The 20,892-nt window shown below is 54.5% G+C and overlaps 4 protein-coding genes and 1 pseudogene across 19 annotated transcripts in view; 3 read left to right on the plus strand and 2 right to left on the minus strand.

The window, feature by feature from the left end:
* The window catches only part of LRRC8A (leucine rich repeat containing 8 VRAC subunit A), a 33,037-nt gene extending 31,747 nt beyond the window's left edge, over positions 1-1,290 (plus strand). Inside the window, exon 6 of the transcript XR_014828145.1 lies at positions 1,166-1,290. The gene's annotated coding sequence lies outside the window, so the exon portion shown is untranslated. The remainder of the gene's footprint in view (positions 1-1,165) is intronic.
* PHYHD1 (phytanoyl-CoA dioxygenase domain containing 1) lies at positions 1,189-13,054 on the plus strand. Of its 2 annotated transcripts, XM_001928841.6 has the most exons (11): positions 1,189-1,290; positions 3,159-3,317; positions 6,026-6,101; positions 6,202-6,249; positions 7,814-7,869; positions 7,950-8,012; positions 8,659-8,680; positions 10,632-10,760; positions 10,847-10,963; positions 12,440-12,566; positions 12,676-13,054. In XM_001928841.6, the coding sequence occupies exons 1-11, from the start codon at positions 1,258-1,260 to the stop codon at positions 12,719-12,721; spliced, it is 876 nt and encodes a 291-aa protein (XP_001928876.1). In that variant the 5' UTR covers positions 1,189-1,257; the 3' UTR covers positions 12,722-13,054. The 2 variants fall into 2 exon arrangements, with proteins under 2 accessions (XP_001928876.1, XP_013849376.1); XM_013993922.3 differs by lacking the exons at positions 12,440-12,566; positions 12,676-13,054 and adding an exon at positions 11,148-11,321.
* LOC146407297 (U5 spliceosomal RNA) lies at positions 9,580-9,668 on the minus strand (annotated as a pseudogene).
* Positions 13,055-15,859: 2,805 nt separating the features above from the next.
* On the minus strand, positions 15,860-17,940 carry DOLK (dolichol kinase). Its single transcript, XM_001928919.6, has one exon. The coding sequence runs from the start codon at positions 17,628-17,630 to the stop codon at positions 16,014-16,016; it is 1,617 nt and encodes a 538-aa protein (XP_001928954.1). The 5' UTR covers positions 17,631-17,940; the 3' UTR covers positions 15,860-16,013.
* A 73-nt stretch (positions 17,941-18,013) lies between these two features.
* Positions 18,014-20,892, plus strand: part of NUP188 (nucleoporin 188) — a 53,342-nt gene continuing 50,463 nt past the window's right edge. For 5 of the 15 annotated variants that reach the window (XR_014828124.1, XM_084997321.1, XM_021069847.2 and 2 more), the window contains exon 1: positions 18,014-18,068. Coding sequence is in view for 2 of the 15 variants with exons in the window: in XM_005660505.4 (XP_005660562.1) it covers positions 18,037-18,068 (32 nt within the window). In the remaining 13 variants the exon portion in view is untranslated. Of the gene's footprint in view, positions 19,403-20,892 lie in introns of all 15 variants that reach the window. The other 10 variants (XM_084997326.1, XM_084997356.1, XM_084997301.1 and 7 more) reach the window with 4 other exon arrangements.

The following is a 20,892-nucleotide window of genomic DNA, read 5'->3' on the forward strand; positions in this document are numbered from 1 at the left end:
GAGCAGGGCGGCCCGGAAGGGTGGGTGTGCTGACGGCCAGCCTCGCTGAGACACCGTCTTGGGCCTGGGGGTGGGGAGCAGGGACCTCAGCTGCCTTCTCCCCCATCCTGGAGACTCAGGCCCCCACCCTCTAACCCCTTCCTCTTTCTAAGATCCCTCTTCTGCTCCATCATCCTCTCAAGACCCCGAGAATTTCAGGCGATCAGAGCTGGAGGGTGGGGCAGATAGTCCCCTGAGGCCCTCTTTTTTTTTCCTTTTTTTTTAGGGCCGCAGTGCAGCAGACGGAAGTTCCCAGGCTAGAGGTCAGCTATGCCCCAACCACAGCCACAGCCACACCAGATCCGAGCCATGTCTACAACCTACACCACAGCTCACGGCAACACTGGATCCTTTCACCCACTGAGTGAGGCCGGGGATTGAACTCGCATCCTCGTGGATACTAGTCAGGTTCTTAACCCTCTGAGCCACAATGGGAACTCCCCCAGGCCCTCTTCCGCCTTTGGGAGGCAAAGCTACCGCAGAGCCCCCCTCCCCCACCCCTGCTTCCCAGCCCACCCAGACCTCGGTGCTGGTGGCTGGGCCACTTCTTTTTTTTCTTTTTCTGGCCACCCTGCGGCATGTGGATCCTGGATCAGGGATCAGGTCTGAGCCGAAGTTGCAACCTACACTGACCTACACTGACATTGCAGGAACACCCGTTCCTTAACCCTCTGTGCAAGCCCTGGGAACTCTGATCCTGTTGGGTCATGTTGGAGCTCCCGGGCACTTTCTAATTGTGCTTGGGGCCCAGAGAGGGGTGGACACTGGTCAGAGGTCACAGTTAGTGGTGGGACCTGGGCTCAAGTGTCCTTCTGTCTGCTCAGACGTTCCTGGAACACAGCCTCTGGGCGCCTGGGGAACAGCTGGCCAGGGAGACGTTTCTGGAAAGAAACTAGAAGGGGGCATTTACACACCACACAGGAGATGGGAAATGGCTGATCCTGGATTAGCTGGGGTGGGGGGATGGATCCAGGGTGTGGGGCTGGGGTGGAGGCCAGGGCAGCCCCACCCAAGGACAGTTGGATTTTCTCTGGTGGAGGGAAGGGGAGGGGTTGAGGTGGGATTGGGTCTTGTCTGGGCTGGGAAGGGTTAAGCCCTCCCTGGCTCTCTCTCCTCTCTCTCCCAGGCCGCTCTCCCCTCCTGACCTTTCTCCTCTCCGGCCGGCCGGCCTTGGGCTCAGCACCCTAAGCCACCCGAGCAGCACCCTGCTAGATTCTCATGGCCAACCTGAGCCCCTCGCAGCTCCAGAAGGTAGGGGCCTGGCGGAAGGGGGGGTGATGACAGTCTGTTGGGAGGGGGGAGCCTGGCACCTAGAGTAGTCTCCTGGGAAGTCCACCCCACCCCCTTACATTTTTTCAGAAGAGGAAACCGAAGCCCAGGTGGTCCCTTTACAGCCCGATCCCCTAGCTTCCACACACTCAGCCAGGGACCCTCCAAGGCCACAGCACCTGGGTGGGGTGGCACTGAGTGTGTGATGAAACCAGAGCAAAACACAGCGTCTTAGCGGCGGTGAGAGTGGGGGGGGGGTAACACAACCTTGGTCAGTCCGGGAAGGGGCGGGGCTGGCGAGGGACGGACCCGCCCATCCTACCCCCATCCCCCCCACCCCACCCCTCACCCCCACCCTAGCCGGGTGGCCGAGGCTTTCAGCCTGGAGAAAGGCTAACCCGTGGGAATTAGAGCGAGGAAACTTAAAAAAACATGACCCATGTTTGTCCCTGATGGCAAGAAAAAAGCCCCAGAAAAGCTCAAAAAAAGAAAATTTACCTTCCTATGCTGAGGCAATATTTTGGTATTCAGCCCTTGAGTCTAAAAAGTTATCACGGTGTCACCCGAGCTGCCACCCGTGGGCTGCCGTAAGTGTTACAGAGGAGACCCCCCTGGGCTCCGCTTCTGATGCCCTGAGGGTCCAAGAGGGGAAAGCACTTGCCTGAATTCTCATAAATTAGGATACTAATTTGCATTTAGCATTTCTCTTTTTTTTTTTTTTTTGTCTTTTTAGGGCTGTACCCACTGCATATGGAGGTTCCCAAATTAGGGGTCGAATCAGAGCTACAGCTGCCAGACTACACTGCAGCCCCAGCCAAGCAGGATCCGAGCTGCATCTGCCACCTGCATCACAGCTCACGGCAATGTTGGATCCTTAACCCACTGAGCGAGGCCAGGGATTGAACCCGGATTCTCATGGATAGTAGTCAGGTTCGTTACCACTGCGCCATGATGGGAACTCCTGGCATTTTTTTCTTTATCTCACAATCTGTCTGGAACATAGTCCCATCTCAGTAAATATTTTTCTATCAGCTGTGTTGTGTTCTGGGTTAGATAAACAGAACTTTGGTGACCTTTGTTGTGATAAGTTCCCTGGCGTGATGGTTTGTCTGATGTGCGTCTCCTTCCCCAGACTGTAACTGCTGGGAGGCAGGCTCATTACAGAATCTCCAGCTCTTAAAACCATGCGTGGGAGTTCCCATGTGGTACAGTGGGTTAAGGATCTGGTGTTGTCACTGCAGCATCTTGGGTGGCTGCTGTGCATTTGATCCTGGCCCAGGAGCTTTTGTATGCCGTGGGCGCAGCCAAACAAAAGAACACAAACAAACAAGGAGTTCCCATTGTGGCTCATGAGGTTCAGAACCCGAACAGTGTCCTTGAGGATGTGGGTTCCATCGCTGGCCTTGATCAGTGGCTTAAGGATCCCGAGTTGCCACAAGCTGAAGTGTAGGTCGCAGATGTGGCTCAAGTCCTCCATTGCTGTGGCTTTGGTGTAGCAGCTGCAGCTCTGATTCAACCCCTAGCCCGGGAACGTCCATATGCCCTGGAAAAAAGAAAAAAGAAAAAACAAACAACCAACCCCCCCAACCCATGTGTGGTGCAGGGTAGATGGCAATATTACTTGAGTAAATGAATGAGGTCGACCCAAACCCACTAGGTGGACACCTCCCCTCCCACCTCATTCAAGCAGCCAGCATTGACTTCTCCTCACTGGGCACTAGACAGCTCGGCCGATGCACAGGACCATTGGTCTGTGTTCTCGGGGCTTTGGGTTGGGGGAGAGGTTGAGTCAGTCCCCGTGGAGAGCGTTGGAGGGCAGGGGGATGCCTGAGTCTCCTTTTTGCCTGCAGTTCCAGGAGGATGGGTTCCTGGTGCTGGAAGGATTCTTGTCTGCAGCCGAGTGTGTGGCCATGCAGCAGAGGATTGGCGAGCTTGTGGCCGAGATGGATGTCCCTCGCCACTGCCGCACGGAATTTTCCACCCAGGAGGAGGAGCAGCTGCGAGCCCAGGTGGGTGCCTGGAGCAGGTGACGATGACCTTTGGTCTTTGATGGGCAGCTGCTCAGCTGGAACAGCAGCCTGGAAAAGGAGGGTCCCAAGGCCCACAGCTTCATTCTGATAGGGAATCAGGGCCCTAGCTTTCCCGTGGGCCGGGCTCCAGGCTAAATGTCTTAAAGGCATATTTCCTTCATTCCCTGTTATGAATCTGTAAGTCAGCATCATGTGCCCATTTGACAGGTGGGGCAACTGAGACTTAGCTCACCTGCCCCGAACTACATGCTTCATGACTGAGAGTCAGAATTTGAACCCGGGTGGGGCTGATATCAAGTTCATGCTGTCCCTGCTCTGCTGTGCTTAGAAATTTTCCTGCCCCAAAAGGCAGAGTGAGCCAGGTTGTTCGGATGAGGCCCACCTGGTGAGTCAGCCTCCCATGAGACAGGAACTCTGTTCCCCCCATGACCAGATAGGACTCAGTAAAGCCTGAGATGGGTAAGTTGAGACCCAGGAGTTCTCCCACATAGTTCTCTTAACCTTTCATTGTTTACATTTATGAGCCTGCCCAGTGGTGGGACTTCCAAAGCCTGCTGTGGTCCAGGCTCAGTCATTGGGCTCAGTCTTACCCATAGTGAGGAGCTTCTGCCATCTGGTGGCCTTAGAGGGAATTACAATGACTGGAAGGCGTGCAAAGCAGACTGGGGGCTTCCACAGGAAAAAGGGTTACTTACCGAATGAGTTTCCTCCAAACGGTTGGTTTCATTTGGCGGCACAGGTATTCAGTAAACCCTTGATAGTCACTACTGATGTTGTGAAAGACTTTAAAAGAAAAAAGATCGGCAGGTGTCCTGTCTCGCTCTCCCTTCTGGCTTACTTTCACCTTTCATTGTCTTTGAGTTATTTGATGACTGTGAGTTCTGCAGAACTGATAAAAACTCACGTGATACCTTACCCATCCATAGAAATGGGTATGAACTGGATTCGGCAGGATGCAATTATTGCCCTTGTGGCTAGATCTCTTTTGTATCGATGTGTAAATTCACTTCAGTGTTTCTTATTGCCCATATCTGTGTGATTCTTGGAATTCTCCTCTGAACATAATTCCCTTATGAATTACTGTGTTAAGCAGAGTCTTTGGCAGTCATTATCTTTCAATTATGCTTCCCAGACTTTTTTTTTTTTTTTTTTTTTGTCCTTTTAGGGCTGCACCCATGGCATATGGAGGTTCCCAGGATAGGGGTTGAATTGGAGCTGTAGCTGCTGGCCTACACGACAGCCACAGCAATGCCAGATCCGAGCTGTGTCTGTGACCTACACCATAGCTCATGGCAACACTGGATCCTTAACCCACTGGGTGAAGCCGGGGATCAAACCTGCGTCCTCATGGATGCCAGTCAGATTCGTTTCCACAAGCCATGACAGGAACTCCTCTCACTCTCATTTTAGTGCAGAGGAGCTAAGAATGTTGAAAACACTTAGTTTTCAGTGGAAAAGGCTTTGAAAGGGCCAGATGGATCACGGAGTTGAGCCATGCAGGCACCTGGGAGAGCAGGGTTGAGCCGGTGAGGGAGGAGTGGGGTTGTACCAAGGCTTGAAACCCAGGTAGGGGCATGGGTGCCACTCATGTCACCATGAAGGAAGATGCATATACATAGTGGTCCAGGGTGGCTAAAGTCACAAGGAAAACATGGGGTATCTTCCTGGAGCATTGTATCATATGATGCTGAGAAATTTAAAACATGGGCGTTCCCGTCATGGCGCAGCAGAAACGAATCCGACTAGGAACCATGAGGTTGCGGGTTCCATCCCTGGCCTGGCTTAGTGGGTTAAGGGTCTGGTATTGCTGTGAGCTGTGATGTAGGTCCCAAAGGCGATTTAGATTCCGCATTGCTGTGGCTGTGGTGCAGGCTGAAGCTATAGCTTTGATTTGACCCTTTGTGTGGCTGTTTCCATATGCCACAAGTGTGGCCCTAAAAAAAAAAGCAAAAAGATTCAGCCTCTCCCTGAAACCTCCAACAATCCAGGGGAAGTCAGTTCTATTATTATTATTCCCCTTTTACAGATGAGGAAACCGAGGCTTTGAGAGGTAAAACAAATGGCCCAAGGCTACTGGGAACCAGGCCTGTTTGACCTAGCACCTGTGTCTCCTGCCATATTGAGCATGAGTCATGGGTTTATGAAAAAATTTCCAAGAGGGAGTTCCTGCTGTGGCACAGTAGGTTGAGGATCCGGCATCACTGCAGCTGCAGCTTGGATTCCATCCCTGGCTGGGGAGCTGCCATAGGCTGTGAGTACAGCCAAAAAAAACCTTTCTAAGAAATTCCATGCTTGTATTTTCTAGCTCTGCTTTTTTTTTTCCTTCCTTTTTTGGCTGCACCCAGGCATATGGAGTTCCCCAGCCCGAGATCAGAGCTGAGCCACAGTTGTGACCTAAGCCACAGCTGTGGCAATGCCAGATCCTTAACCCACTGTGCCAGGCCGGGGGTGGAACCTGCGTTCCAGTGCTCCCAAGACACCACTGATCCTGTTGCGCCACAGCAGGGACTCCGTTTCTAGCTCTTCTTCTGGGCGCTTGGGTTTGCCAGTCACTGTGCTGCAGCGGACAGGTTTGGGAAGCGCTAGTGGTGTGGGGTGGGACGCATCTGAAACCTCTTCCCTCTCCGCCAGGCCCACCTCTGACCTTGTGACACTCTCAGTACCCCCCCGTTGCCCCCTCTCCACAGGGCAGCACAGACTACTTCCTGAGCAGCGGTGACAAGATCCGATTCTTCTTTGAGAAGGGTGTCTTTGATGAGAAAGGTTTGGAGCTGGGCCCTAGAGGTGGGCGGTTCTGAGGCCAGATGCCCGCAAGAGGCTGGACTCCAGCTCTTTCTGCCTTTACCTGTCCCTTGTGCCACAGGCAATTTCCTGGTCCCTCCGGAGAAAGCCATCAACAAAATCGGCCATGGTAAGCAGGAGCTTGGGGGACACTGAGGTCTGAAGAGTTTGAGGGAACAGTAAGTTAGTGGCCCATCAAATGGCATTTCTGGGTGCAGGCTCCCCCACAGCCCTGCTCTTCTGCATCTTCTGATGCCAGTCCCATGGCCCTGCCATCACGGCACTGGGAAGAGGGGTTCACCTGAGCCCCCCATGCAGACACAGACCCCTTAGCTGTCCACTGCCCGGCCTGAGGATGATCCCGGCCCCAAGCATGTGGGATCTCTGGGTCCCTCTAAGAGCACCTCATATGTGGACACAGTCCCTGTTCTGAGACCCCCCCAAACTAAGCTAAGAAACCACCCTCCTTTTTTTCAGGCTCATGCATTAAAATTTACTTTGTAGACTGTTCTTTTATTTATTTATTTATTGCCAGGGCATATAGCACCTTGATGTGGGATCTCACTTCCCAGACCAGGGATTGAACTCACGTTGAAGCAGTGAAAGCACCAAATCCTAACCACTAGACCACCAGGGAACTCCCACAAAGTTTTTTTTTTTTTTTTTTTTGCTTTTTAGGGACGCACCTGTGGTGTATGGAGGTTCCCAGGCTAAGGGTCCAATTGGAGCTACAGCTGGCAGCCTCCACCATAGCCACAGCAATACCAGAGCCTTAACCCACTGAGGGAGGCCAGGGATCGAACCCACAACTTTATGGTTCCTAGTCAGATTTGTTTCTGCTGTGCCACAACAGAACCCCTGAAGACTGCTTTTTAAATTTGAAGTTAGTTCACAGTAGCTTTGTTTATTTACAAATTGTGGTAACATGCTTATAAAATTTACCGTTGTTTCACCACCTCAAAGTGCACAATTCAGGGGCATTTAATACGTTCAGCCCTCATTCTGTCGTGATACTGACAGTTGCAAATAATGAGAAGCGTGGCTCTTCTGCGCCCGGCCCCGGGCTGAGGTTGCACACACATTAGCCCATGAAGGCCTGCAGCAGCCCGGGAGGCTGAGCCCATCTTTTAGTCCCATCGTACAGAGGAGGAAACTAAGGCGCAGGAGAGAAAAGGGTGCTCGCAGTCCTGCAGAGTAAGCAGCAGTACCTAGATTGCCACCAGGTGATGGGCCCCTTTGTCTCTGCAGGGTGGGCGGTCAGGGCTAGAAGGTCAAGAACAAGGTCATGATGGAGTTCCTGTTGTGGCTCAGTGGTAAAGTACCCAACTAGGATCCATGAGGTTGCAGGTTCGATCCCTGGTCTCGCTCAGGGGGTTAAGGATCTGGCATTGCTGTGGCTGTGGCGTAAGCTGGCAGCTGCAGCTCCAATTTGACCCTTGGCCTGGGAACTTCCACGTGCCGCGGGTTTGATTGCAAAAAAGACAAACACACACACACACACACACACAGAGAATAAGGCCATGGGTAGGGGAAAGTATCTGTGGTCCCACACCTCGGTTATAAGTAAGCAGGAAGCTCAGTGCGTGTGGAATAGTGGAGTATGGGAAAGCGCGGCCTGATCCTGGGTGCCAGGCCTGGACGTGGGAGGGTCGTGGGGCTGCTGGGCACCATTGTCGGCCCACCTCTGTCCGCAGCTTTGCACGCCCATGACCCTGTCTTCAGGTGCATCACTCACTCGCCCAAGGTGCAGGTAAGCAGAGGGCTGGGAGAGGGCGGGCGCCCCGACGTGAGCGTGGGCGGGCCGGCAGCGTGACCTCTGCCCCCTTGCAGGCCTTGGCCAGGAGTCTGGGCCTCCAGATGCCCGTGGTGGTGCAGAGCATGTATATCTTTAAGGTGAGCTCCTCTGCTTTCCAGGCCTCAGTTTACCCCTCCGTCAAAAGGGCTGAGTGCATATACCAAGCCTTCCCATACAAGCTGCTTCCCTGAGGCATGATTAAGTTGGTGGGAGAACATATAAAATCAGCCTCCTCTGGTTAGCATGCTGCGCACTTAGCAGGGGCTCAGTTAATATTTGGGGGCAGAAGGGAAGGGGGGTGGATACCTGCTGTGGGTGTGGCCAAAAACGAAACAAGAAGGGAAGGGGACCCGAGGACCGCTTCCTCCCTTCCCTGGCTGTTGAAAAGCTCTGCTCCCTGTGTCCAAGGCCCAGCTCAGTGCCACCTCCTCCAGGAAGCCTTCCAGCTCCCTTGGAAGAGAGGACCCATCCCTGACCTTAGAGCCCAGAGGCTGGCCTGGGCCCCAGCCTCTCCTGCTGCCCTCACCTGAGCCTTGCGTTTGGCACGTGTGTGGGCAGACCAGGAACTCAGTCTGCAGCCCTTCTGGGCCTGGCACACAGTCGGTGCTCCAGAGCTGGGTGCTGATGTGGAATCCCTGGGGATGGACACGGTGGGGGGGAAGAACATCCCACTCAGACAACTCGGGGTGGCCCCTGCCCCTCCCCATGCTCCCCCACCTAACCTGGCCCCCCCTTCTCTTGCAGCAACCTCACTTTGGTGGCGAAGGTGAGCTGAGCGCAGGCTGGTGACAGGGCCCCGCTGAGAGATCTGGGACTTGGGGTTGGTCAGGGCTCCAGAGGGAGGGAAGGTGCCTGCCAAGATGTCCCCAGGCAGGGCCTGTTCCTTCTCGAAAGTGCGGACTGGGGGCCATGCTGGAACCCTTGCACTGGTTCCTGAACCAGCAGCAACTCCTTGCTGGTTAAAAATACAGATTCCTGGGCACCATTCTCTGAGATCTTGAGTCAGGAAGGGTGGCAAGGGCCTGGGAATCTGTGTGTATGTGTTTCTTTTTTTTTTCTTTTTTGTTTTTAGGGTTGCACCTGAGGCATATGGAGGTTCCCAGGCTAGGGGTCAAATTGGAGCTGTAGCTGCTGGTCTACACCACAGCCACAGCAACACCAGATCTGAGCTGCATCTGTGACCTACACCACAGCTCACGGCAAGGCCAGATCCTTAACCCACTGAGCGAGGCCAGGGATTGAACTTGAATTCTTGTGAATACTAGTTGAATTCATTTCCACTGCACCACAATGGGAACTCTCTCTTTTTTTTTTTTTTTTTTTTTGGCTGCACCCGCAGCATGTGAAAGCTCCCAGGGCAGGGACTGAACCCATGCCACAGCAGTGACCTGAACCACTGCAGTGACAATGCCTGCAGCACCACAAGGGAACTCCTGGGAATCTGTGTTTTAACAAGTTCTCTGGAGGAGACTGAACAGAGAAGCTGCTGGTCTCATCACTGGGCACACAGATGCCCTTCCCCTGGATGTCATGATCTGCTTCTCTCAAATACCTCCAGTGACAGGAGGCTCACTCCCTGCAGGCAGCTCTTCCTTTCCGCTCGAGAGCCCAGGTTGGCCCCTTGTGAGGCCCCTCCGCCCCACCATTCGGGCCAAGCACCGTCTCCTGAGTGGGTTCCTTTGGCCATTCCTCCTCCACGGAAATCTTGAGTAAAAGGCGAAAGATTTATGCGATCTGAAGAGAAATCAGAGTATTGGCCACTCCTCCTCCAAATGTTTTGGCGTCCCCACCTTGGTCTGGATTGTCAAAGTCCCTCTTAAAGTCTGGTGCTCGGAGAACACACGGTTTCCCAGGAAAGAATGAGGCGAGACCGGCAGCCCTTGTGGTTGTGACACACTCAGGTCCCCTGTCCAGGGCTCCCCCATCCTGCTTGCGCCCCAGCCTCATGCAGGCGGCGTTTCAATGTGCATGTTTGATCTGCCTCCTCCTTTGCCCCAACTTCCCAGTCCATGACATGCGGAAGTTCCTGGGCCAGGGATGGAACCCACGCCATAGCAGTGACAATGCGGGATCCTTAACCACAAGGCTACCAGGGAACTCCTCAGCTTCCCAGTCTTACACCACTGAATCATCTGGTGGCCAGAGATGCTCTCTGGTTAAAGATGGTGGCTCGAGTTCCGTGGCTGGATTTAAACAATAGCAGCTGAAGTTCCTTCTGTGGCTCAGTGGGTTAAGAACCTGACATAGTGTCTGTGAGGATGTGGGTTCAATCCCTAGCCTCACTCAGTGGGTTAAGGATCTGGCATTGCTGCAAGCTATGGCATAGGTTGCTCTGGCTGTGGTGTAAGCCAGCAGCTGCAGCTCTGATTCTACCCCTAGTCTGGGAACTTGCATATGCTGCAAGTGTGGCTGTTAAAAAAAAAATTAAATGATAGCAGCTGCTCTTTTAGGCAGCAATTACCACGTCGGGCCCTGTACTAAGCACTTTGCGTATATCATCTCACAGAATCTTCCAGCAACCCCTCGGGGTGAGGTTATCATCGGGCGGTTTATGGTTTAGAAAACCGAAGCTTTGAACGGTGAATCTTTTGCCCAGAGAGGTGTTGAGATTCTCACTGCTCAGGGGAAGGCTGGGCCTGGGGGACCCTGAGAAGTGAGTCAAAACGAGGCCAGGGTAGGTGGGGCCGGGCTCCTTATGCCCAGGTGGGCGGCTGCAGTCTCCCCTCACCAGGACGCCTCCTTCCTGTACACGGAGCCCCTGGGCCGGGTGCTGGGCATGTGGATGGCACTGGAGGATGCCACGCTGGAGAACGGCTGCCTCTGGTTCATCCCCGGCTCCCACACAGGTGAGGACACCTGCCCACTCATCTCCCCTTCCTCTAGAGAAGGACCCGATAAAAAGAGAGGCTAACGGCCCCATCTTGGCCCGCAGGTGGGGTGTCGAGAAGGATGGTCCGGGCCCCTGCTGGCTCGGCCCCGGGCACCAGCTTCCTTGGGTCTGAGCCAGCTCGGGATAACAACCTCTTTGTGCCCACACCAGTGCGGAGAGGTAGGGGGGCGTCCCTGGCGGTGCCCAGGGGCCTGTGCTTGCTCGGCCACCCAGCTCACCCGCGGGCTGGGAAGTCACAGAGGAGGGAGGATTGGGCGGGGTGGGGATGGGGGGGTCTGGAAGCTGCGGGGTCGACAGCAGGGTCTCCCGGCTTAGGCTAGAATCCAGACCCTGCCACTTCCAGGCTACCTCTTTGGGAAACCAACTGAAACTGAACCTGAGACTTAGTTTCCCCAAATGCAAAGTAGAGAAGCCAGTGAGATGACAGGTAAAGTGGCGCACAAGTGCTCACAGATGCTGGCCGTCAGCACATCCTTCCTTTTATGTATGTAGGTATGTATGTATTTAGTTTGCTTTTTAGGGCCGCACCCACAGCGTATGGAGGTTCCCAGGCTAGGGGTCGAGTAGGAGCTGTAGCTGCCAGCCTACACCACAGCCACAGCAACGCCAGATCCTTAACCCACTGAGTGAGGCCAGGGATCGAACCTGCCTCCTCAAGGATTCTAGTTGTGTTCATTACCGCTGTGCCACCTTGGGAACGCTCTTTTTATATTTTTTAAGTAATTTTTTTTTTTTTTTGGTAAGTTCCCAGACCAGAGATCAAAACTATGCCACAGCAGTGAGCCGTGTCCCAAGCCGTGGTGGTGGCAACCCTGGATGATCCACCAGGGAACTCCAGCATGATGTTCCTTTTTATTTATTTTTAGTTTCTTTCTTTTTTGGCCTCCCTATGACATATGGAGTTCCCAGGCCAGGAATCAGATCTGAGCTGCAGTTGTGACTTGTGCTGCAGTTGCGGCAACGCTGGAGTTTTTAAATTTTTTATTGTCTTTTTAGGGCCGCACCTGCGGTATATGGAGGTTCCCAGGTTAGGAGTCAGATCAGAGCTATAGCTACTGGCCTACACCAGAGCCACAGCAACATGGGATCCAAGCCACGTCTGCGACCTACACCACAGCTCAAGCAATGCCAGATCCTTAACCCACTGAGCGAGGCCAGGGATGGAACCCACATCCTCATGGATCCTAGTCGGGTTCGTTAACCACTGAGCCATGACAGGAACCCCAACACTGGAGCCTTTAACCCGCTGTACTGGGTGGGGGATTGAACCTGTGACCTGGTGCTGCAGAGATGCTGCCAATCCTGTTGTACCACAGCGGGAACTCCCACCCTTCAGAACGGGGAACCTGGGCCCCAACTCCACATTCATGGGCAATGCCCCAGCTGGCTGGCATAGGACAGAGAGCTTCTCCCTGGTTCTGCCAACACCATGGAAGGGGATGGTCCTGCTGAGGCTTGCCAGGGACACAGAAGGGACTTGATCCCAGGGCAGCCCCTGTCCAACAGCACAGCCTCCGATGCTGGGGCAGGCTGCAGGCCCCCGAGCTCACAGGGTACAGGCCACATTCGGGGCTGGAGGGAGGAGGAATGTCACTTGCTGCCCGGAGTGCTCTGCTGACACAGTGTCCCTGCCAGGGGCCCTCGTCCTGATCCACGGAGAAGTGGTGCACAAAAGCGAGCAGAACCTCTCCGACCGCTCTCGCCAGGCCTACACGTTCCACCTCATGGACGCCGCTGACACCGTGTGGAGCCCGGAGAACTGGTAGGAGGTGACAGGGGGGTGTGTGTGCCCCAGACAGTCTCCCGCAGAGGACCTGCAGGCTGGCAGCACTGCCGCGGGCACCTCAAGGTCATCTCCCCGTCCCCTGCAGGCTCCAGCCCACAGCCGAGCTCCCCTTTCCCCCGCTGTACACCTAAAGCCTCTCAGGGCAGGGCCGCTGCCCCCTCCCGGGTGAAGCCAGGGGCCACCAGCACCAACGCCTCGCCTGCCCGCCCGGCTGTGGCGGGGAAGCCGCACCTCTCGTCCTGGGCTTTCCTTCTGCCTGCGTCTGAAGAGCCTGGGCCGAGTGCCTTTCCTGAGGTCTCTGTCTCTGCCTCTCCTGGCCCAACACAGCCTCCCCTGGAGGCAGCCTGTCGGCCAGGAAAGGGTTCTGGCTGCTTCTCTGCCGGCTTCTCGTGGCTCTTCCCTCTCAGATGGAACTGCTGCTCATGACCGTGCAAGACGGGAATAAAAACAACTTCCGAATGCGGCATCTTGATCCTTCTTTCCCGAGCAGCCTTGCTCTCAGGATGAGAACCCTGCTGAACGGCACCCCAGCTACCCCAGCCCCGCCTGGCGAGGTTAGCGTGATATTAATAAAAGTGGCACCTAGGGGGCATTCGGGGTGCCAAGGGCTTTTCATGCTTTATCTCACTGCATCCTCACCCCTTTGAGGCAGGTGCTGGTCACACGTGAAGGAGCTGACACACGGGAAGGTTAGGTGACCCGCCTAGGTCCCCTGGCTGTACAGGGGTTTGGCAAGGTCAGCCGGATGTAGAGCTTGTGGCTTCCGACCTCTACAATGAGATGGGGAGGGAAGACCCAGGCATTCTGGTCCTGGCTGTGTGACCCACTGGCTTTCGGCCTCAGGCCAAGCCTTTCTCTCTGGGCTCCTTTCGCCACCTGCATGGTCAAGGGGCCAGATCAGGGCCTCCACCGGCCTCCTCTCTCCTGCTCGGGCACCTGGCAGACACCCAGACCTGCAGGAACAACTACCAAATCCAAAACCTGCTTGGCCAGGGTCTGGCCCAGAGGTTGCAAACTGGGGGCCATCAGCCGATTTTATGATGCAGAAGCGTTTTGTCTGGGCCTCAGCCTTAAAAACAAAACCACAACCTTTTTAAAACTGAGCTTTCGCCCCAAAATCTAGGTTTCTAAGCTTTCTTGAACAAACAGATCAATAATAGCCCAGGGCCTGTGGTCTAGCCTAAGTGACAACTGGCTGGAGCTGCCTCCTTATAGGCACACGTGCCCTGCGTGTCTCTTCCCTTCATTGCATTACCTGCCTGGCCTCAGCGGCTTATGAAGCTATGACCTTGATTTCCAGCCCCCATCAAATAAGTGGACAAACCAAGGCCACCAGGGGAGTCAGTGGGGCAAGGCCTGCGCTTGTCCCTGCCATGTCACTGCCTCCTTCAGCAAGCAGAGCGGGGAGCCTGAGCCAAGGGACCAGTTTGTTAAGTCTCCTTTGAGCCCCCAAGGAGCATCTCAGTACTTTGCTCTGGAGGAAAGGGTTGGCACTGATACCCAGGCAGAAGCACTAGCTCCTAGAGCACAGCTCCTGGTTTCTGGCCTTAGTGGGCCAAAGTTCTCACCTCTTCCTGCTCGGCCCCTCCCTGTTGGGGTAGGGAGAAGCAAGGAGAATCTTGTCCAGTCTTGAGAAACCAGCTATGCTGTCTTCTCAGGGATGGCAAATGTTCATCCGTTTGGCAAAGGTCTGAGTTCCTGCTACGTGCCAGGCTGTGCTGGGCCTGGGGGCATGTGGTGGGGAACCAGGCAGAGGCCGGACTCTGCCCTCACAGGCTGGAGTGTGCCCCCCTCCCCTGTAGAGTGATTCTAGACTCTCAGGAAACTTCACCAGCCCCCTTGGCTCTGGTTTTTTTTTTTTTTGGTCCTTTTAGGGCCACATCGTGGCACATGGAAGTTCCCAGTCTAGGGATGGAATCAGTGCTACAGCTGCTGGCCTACACCACAGTCACAGCAACGCCAGACCCAAGCCACATCTGCGACCTACACCACAGCTCACGGCCACACTGAATCCTTAACTCACTGAGTGAAGCCAGGAATTAAACCCGAGTCCTCATGGATACTAGTTGGGTTTGTTACCCCTGAGCCACAACAGGAACACCCCTTGGCTCTGACTTCTTGCCAGGAGACGAGACAAATAAAAGTGTGGACATGACTGAGTGTGAGAAGTCTTAGGAGGGAGTCCCTGACAAGGACCCTGTGCTGTCCAGCCTGCCCTTCGTTGGCCCCACTCAGCCAGGCAGCAGAGACCTTGAGACCGGGTGGCTGCTGGCTGAATTGGGTAGTTGGCCCAGCATGGAATCCTCTTCCTCCAGCCTCTCTGGGGATGCTGCAGGCCAATCCCACCTCTCCCCGTCACCTCTTCCCACCCCAAGCGGGAGAAACCACACACGCTTGGCTATTTTCCGCCCAGACTCCGCTCCCCATGAAACCAAGGGAGCAGGGTCACTCTGTTTCCACGTGCACCCCACGTAACCCTTTGGTTTGCCTGTTTTTTGAGATGAGAACTGGCTTTGGGTAACAATGACAACTTTCCTCACTTACGTAACACCTTGACACTTATGTGTGGGCCCTGGGCTGGACATGTGTCATCTCACGACACCGCATGAGGTGCAGGCTCTTCTTAATCCCATCTGGCAAACAGGAGAATTGAGGCCCAGAGTGATAAAGCCACACACACAGTTAAGAAGTGGTGCAGCCAAGGATGCTGACCAGCAGTTTGACTCCAGAAACCTGAAGTGTTGACCACCCTGCTGTACTGGTCCCCTCCAGCCCCCTGAGGACTTAGGGGAGGGAAGCCCTAAGACACACAAGCTCTTTGAACTTTTGCATTATCCTTTAAGCTTTTTTAAAATATTTTTTTGGCCATGCCCCGCAGCACACGGAAGCTCCCAGGCCACGGACTGAACTAGCACCTGCGCCACAGCAGTGACATTGCCAGATCCTTGACCCACTGAGCCACCAAGGATCGCCTTTTTTTTTTTTTTTTTTTTTCCTCTTTAAGGCCAAACCTGAGGCCTATGGAGGTTTCCAGGCTAGGGGTTGAATCGGAGTTGCAGCAGCCAGCCACAGCCACAGCCACAGCAATGCTGGACCTGAGCCTCATCTGCAACCTACACCACAGCTCACAGACATGCTGGATCCCTAACCCACTGAGTGAGGCCAGGGATCAAACCTGCATCCTCATGGATACTAGTCAGCTTCGTTACCGCTAAGCCACATCGGGAACTGCCTTTTTTTTTGCTTTTTAAGTATCAGCAAAACTAAAATCAGGAGTGCTTTGATTTTTATTTGAAATCTGAATCGACTGAAAAATTAAATCTGTATCTCACCCCTGGGCTCTTCCCGCCCAAGGGGCTGGCAGCTGTGAGGACCATTCATCTTCCCCATGTCCCTGTCTCCTCCATGGCTGCTGTGCAGCAGCTACGCCATCAGCAGTATCAGGAGGTAGAGAGGCAAAAGCAGATTGTCTATCTGCGTAGTGTATGCTTCTAAGAGGGACACGGTGCTGATGGACCCCAGAATCCAAGCATAGCTGTAGTTTAGGTCTACTCCACTGTCAAAGATTAAGATCAGAGCTACAGAAATGATCTGGGCAAATATAGATGTCATGGTCCCCTCAAAAGTCTTTTTGGTTCCGGGCCAGCGGATCTCCCCCATGGTGCTGCCGAATATGGAGGCCACGGTGTCACCCACACCGACGGCTAGGACGCCGGCATAGGGGACTAGGGCCCTCGCTCCCCCGAGGCTACCCTTCTGTGTGCAGGGCCTGGGGACTAGCCAAATGGGAAGAGACATGCCTAGCAGCAGATAGATGTGGGTCAGGATGAGCGGTCCACTGTCTCGTTCATCCAGGAATAGGGACAGGAGGCTCCGAAGCGTGTGGCCCAGGGGCTTGATGCGGAAGTAGCGCACGTACTCCAGGAAGATGAAGACCGCCAGACACACGGTGGCGGCCACGTAGAGCAGTGGCCGGTCAAAGATGATACCTGGGATGTAGGTGGCTACCACAATGAAGTGGAAATACTTCCGAGCAATGGTGGGGGCCTGGTGCTTCTTGGACTCAGAAGATGACCGCTTGGCATTCTGGTATAGCACCACCAGGCAGGCCAAGGTGGCCAGCAGAGACCAGTAGGCCAGGAGGTAGACTCGGGTCTCCGTCTGGAAGAGGAACTGAAAAAGCCAGAGCAGGGGATTCCTGCGGATGAGCCGGTGAAGCCAGGGCAGGACCACGCCAAGGCCCAGCACACAGGTCATGAGGTGGAAGAAGATGGAGGAGGCCCAGGTGCCTGAATCCATGAAAACAAAGAGGGTGCTGAAGAAGATGCCCATGAGCACCATCCCTACCACCACCACCAGCAGGAAGAAGTCCAAGGGGTCTCCCTGGCTTTCCACCACAGTCAGAGACCGCTTAATGAGCTGGTTGAGCATGAAGCTGATGCCACCCAGTACCAGCAGAGCCTCTCCAGGGGTGAAGCAGCGGGGCAACAGGTACAGCAGGATCATGTTGAGGTAGACGAAGATCAGCAGGACCTCCAGGACCTCTATCACCTCGCCTACACTCAGAGAGTGCTTCATGATATAAATGATGACACCTCCAGCCAAGCCCGAGATGACACAGGTGTTGGTGGGCACCGGGCGAGTGATGCCCAGAGCCAATACTGACGAGAAGAGGGCCACTGCCATGCCAGTGGCCGCCACCACAATTCCAAAGCGCTCAAAGTATGGGTTCCCCGCAGCCTGGCAGCGCTCCTTCATAACCAGTCCGAGCAAAGGCATGACCACCGAAGCGGGCAGGAGGCCACTGTTTGCGGACATTCGGAACTGGAAGACCGCGCTTCCCTGCTGTAGCAGTCGGTCCCACTTGTATTGGACGTAGAAGGCCTGCACGGCGAGGGCCACGGCGCACCACGAGTACCGATCCCACACTGCTGCGTGGATGCTCAGTACCACTATGAACACCACCGCTGCCTCTGCCAGCACGGACCCGCTCAGCGGAGCCCCGGACCCAGAGGCCGGAGGAGCGCACTCTCGGGTCATGTCTCTAGATCTGGGACCCCGGGGAAACCCGGGTGACTGGAGATGCCTTGGATTCTGGGCTCCTCAATCCTCGCCAGGCACAGAGCGGTAGCTTCACCCAGCCAGCACGTTCTCTATCCGCTCTCCTGCTGCCAGAAGGGAAGCGCCACTGAATGATCACTCTGTGCAGGCAAGGAGCTGGCGTCAGGTCACGCTCCAACGTCTCCCACCTCAAGCGTAGGTGTCGCTCCTCCACCGACTCCCTCACTGACTCGACCGCCCTCGCCCGGGAGTCCTCACCGCTCCGGGCCACGCCATGTTGGCCCCGCCCGCCGTCACGTGACGAAAAGCCCCGTCCACGCCCCGGAGGCGAGCGGTCACGTGGGCGCGGCGTCTGGGGGCGGGGCTAGGGCGCGCGCGCGCGAAGATGGCGGCGGCCGCCACCGGGCCGTGTGTGAGGTGCGGAGCGGGCCGAGTCAGCGGGGGTGGCTGTTAGGCGCCGGGTCGAATCCGAGCCGGAAGCGGGGCGGGATTTGAGGGCAAGATGTAGCGGCAGTGGCGGGGCGAAGGCCGGCTAGGCGGACGGGCGCCGGGATGGAGGCGGTTACGGCCAAACGGTCTCGGCGCGCGGGCATCTGAAGCGACTTCTCGGAGAGGGGGCCGGTGCCTTACCCCTTCCCTCGGCGCCCGCCTCCGGTCTCCGGTTCCTTTCCCTTCTTCCCCTCTCCCCGTGGCGCGTCCCTCGGCGCCCCCCTCCCGCTTCCTGGCTGGCGTGACGCTCCCTCGAGGCGCGACGGGGCGCTTCGCGGTCGCCCGGGGAGCCCCCACCCCGTCCCCGCCGCAGCCTCCTGGGCCCTTCCCGGCGGCGCTCCCCAGGGTCCCGCATGTGCTCTCCATGGAAGGTCTGTTTCGGGCGTCGCCGAGCCACGTTCCTGCAGTTTCTGCCCTCTTGGGCCGCCCAGCCTTTCATTCATCCATCTATTCATTTTCTCCTGTATTGATTCCGTCAGCGGACACCCCACGCACTGTACTGGGCTTTGGGGACGGGAAGATAAAATACTCAAAAGAAAGAGACAGTTCTTACTTCTGGAGCGATACCAGCGCCGGGCTGGCGAGGCGCGTTCTTTTCCATGGCTTTATCTCCTTGAACTCCCACGACTCCGAGCGGCACCTTGTGTTTTACGGATAGATGACTCATAGACCCAACTCAGAACTGGCGGAGGGGTCCGGTGAGGCTTCGAACAGGCGTGTGTCTGCCTCTGGATCTGTAACCAGATCGCCACACTTCCATCTTCCACTTACAGCTCGAAGCGGCTTCCATTCTCGCGGCCACCCTCCCGGCTAACCGTCCCCTTGTCACTTCTTCCCTGTGCCTGCAGTGTTTCGCTACTTTTTTTGGCTTTTCACTACTACTCAACACTCCGAAGAGCATGGAATAGGCTCTGAGTAAATATTTATGACAAGTATTGCCCTTGTTCTCTGTACGACTTCCTGCGCCTCTCTGCTCAAGTGACTTTTTTTTTTTTTTCCCATTGTGATGATACTTTTTAATCATGTAAAGTTTCAAGTGAGATTTCTCTTCTCTGGAATTTCCATCGAACTATTTCTGGAGCAGTTTGTGTTTTTCTCCTCCGCTGTTTTTCATGTCAGCTCTTGTATCGGGCAGCATTGTGGTCGCTGTGCTCTCCTTTTTTTAGGCTTGTCTTACAGTCCTTGTGGAGCTTGGGTAAAGGTCAGCTCCTGCAGGGCCAGGCGCGTTCTTCAGTGAAAGAGAGGGCAAGGAGAGGGAAGCGGTTAGTTTGCCTGAAAGATGCTTTCTTCATCCTGGGGGAACCTACCACATTCACACCTGAAAGTGGCAGAAATGACACCTGGGATTTCTAGGCCCTGCTTTGTGCATAGCCTGCTTTAGGAACAATCTTTTCTTTCTTTTTGTGCTGGTCAGCATGTTATAATGATTGGGATTATACTGAACAGCAGCCTTCTGTTTGAAATGCCTAGAAGTCTGAGCTAAGAGAAAACTGAAATTCTGTTCCTGGTGCCTGCTGATTTGCAGATGACCACAGACAGGCCACCTTACCCTTGGAGTCTGTTTCTCCAAATATTAATCCTTTTCAGGGTAATATTGAGGTGATTCTGAAGCTTGTAAGAAGGTGTATGTTAATACGAGTTGGCACTGGTCAAAAGTGGAATAGCAGTACTCTTAAATCACTCACAGTTGGGAGAATCACTGAGGGTTTGGCAGAAAGCTCGAATATTGGCATTTGGGGTTATCTCTTGTGTTCTAAAGTTAATGGGTGCGAGAAAACAGCTGTGGTTTGAAAGCATGCTGCCTAGCTTAAATTTCAGTTCACGAAGGAGAGGTGTGCTTCTGTGGAGTCAGCATCCATGGGCGGTGGCAACTTTTATTCATTTTTTCCACGTGGAGTAGTTAACTGTGTTTCTCAAAAGGATTATCTCAGAGTAGGTTGGCTGTGTCTCAGTCTTTCTATCAAAAGGACACAATTATTAATAAAGGACTGTTGTTATTTTTGGCCATGCAGCATGTGGAAGTTCCCAGGATAGGGAGCGAACCCTGGCCACAGCAGTAACCAGAGCCACCAGGGGAACTCAGACTATTTCTCATCTAGTTGCTTTCATCCAAAAGTTTCCAACCACATGAATCTCTCTAAGGAAGATAATTTCTAGTTTCAATTAATTCCCATTCTTTTAGGAATGGAATTCCTTGTTCGCTAGAATATTGGACTGGAAGTCAATAATTTTTTTTTTTTTTTTTAGGGCTGCACCCATGGCACATGGAGGTTCCCAGGCTAGGGGTCTAATTGGAGCTACAACTGCTGGCCTACGCCAGAGCCACAGCAACACGGGATCCGAGCCGCATCTGCGACCTACACCACAGCTCATGGCAACGCCGGATCCTTAACCCACTGAGCAAGGGCAGGGATCGAACCTGCAACCTTATGGTTACTAGTTGGATTTGTTTCTGTTGCGCCACGATGGGAACTCCCAGTAATTTTTTTTTTTTTAATCTCACCTTTGAGGCAAGCGATTTAATCTCTGTGTCTTAATTTCTCTCCAAAACCCTTAGCTCCCTCGTATTTATTGCACACATAAATGAGAGATATTGTAGCACTTAATTCATTTCTTGAAAACACATAGAGAAGATGTTACCGTGAACCCTGAACGAGCATTCTCATTCCTGCCGTGTCTGCTGTGTCTTGAGAATCACCTGCTCCCATTACCAGGTCTCAATTTGAGGATCAGTCCCCAGCGATCTCTCTTC

The sequence above is a fragment of the Sus scrofa genome, chromosome 1 (assembly GCF_054392235.1).
Source record: "Sus scrofa isolate SSC_HxYL_T2T_F1_AM1 chromosome 1, Sscrofa_HxYL_maternal_Yorkshire_Landrace_v2.0, whole genome shotgun sequence".
NCBI lineage: Eukaryota > Metazoa > Chordata > Mammalia > Artiodactyla > Suidae > Sus > Sus scrofa.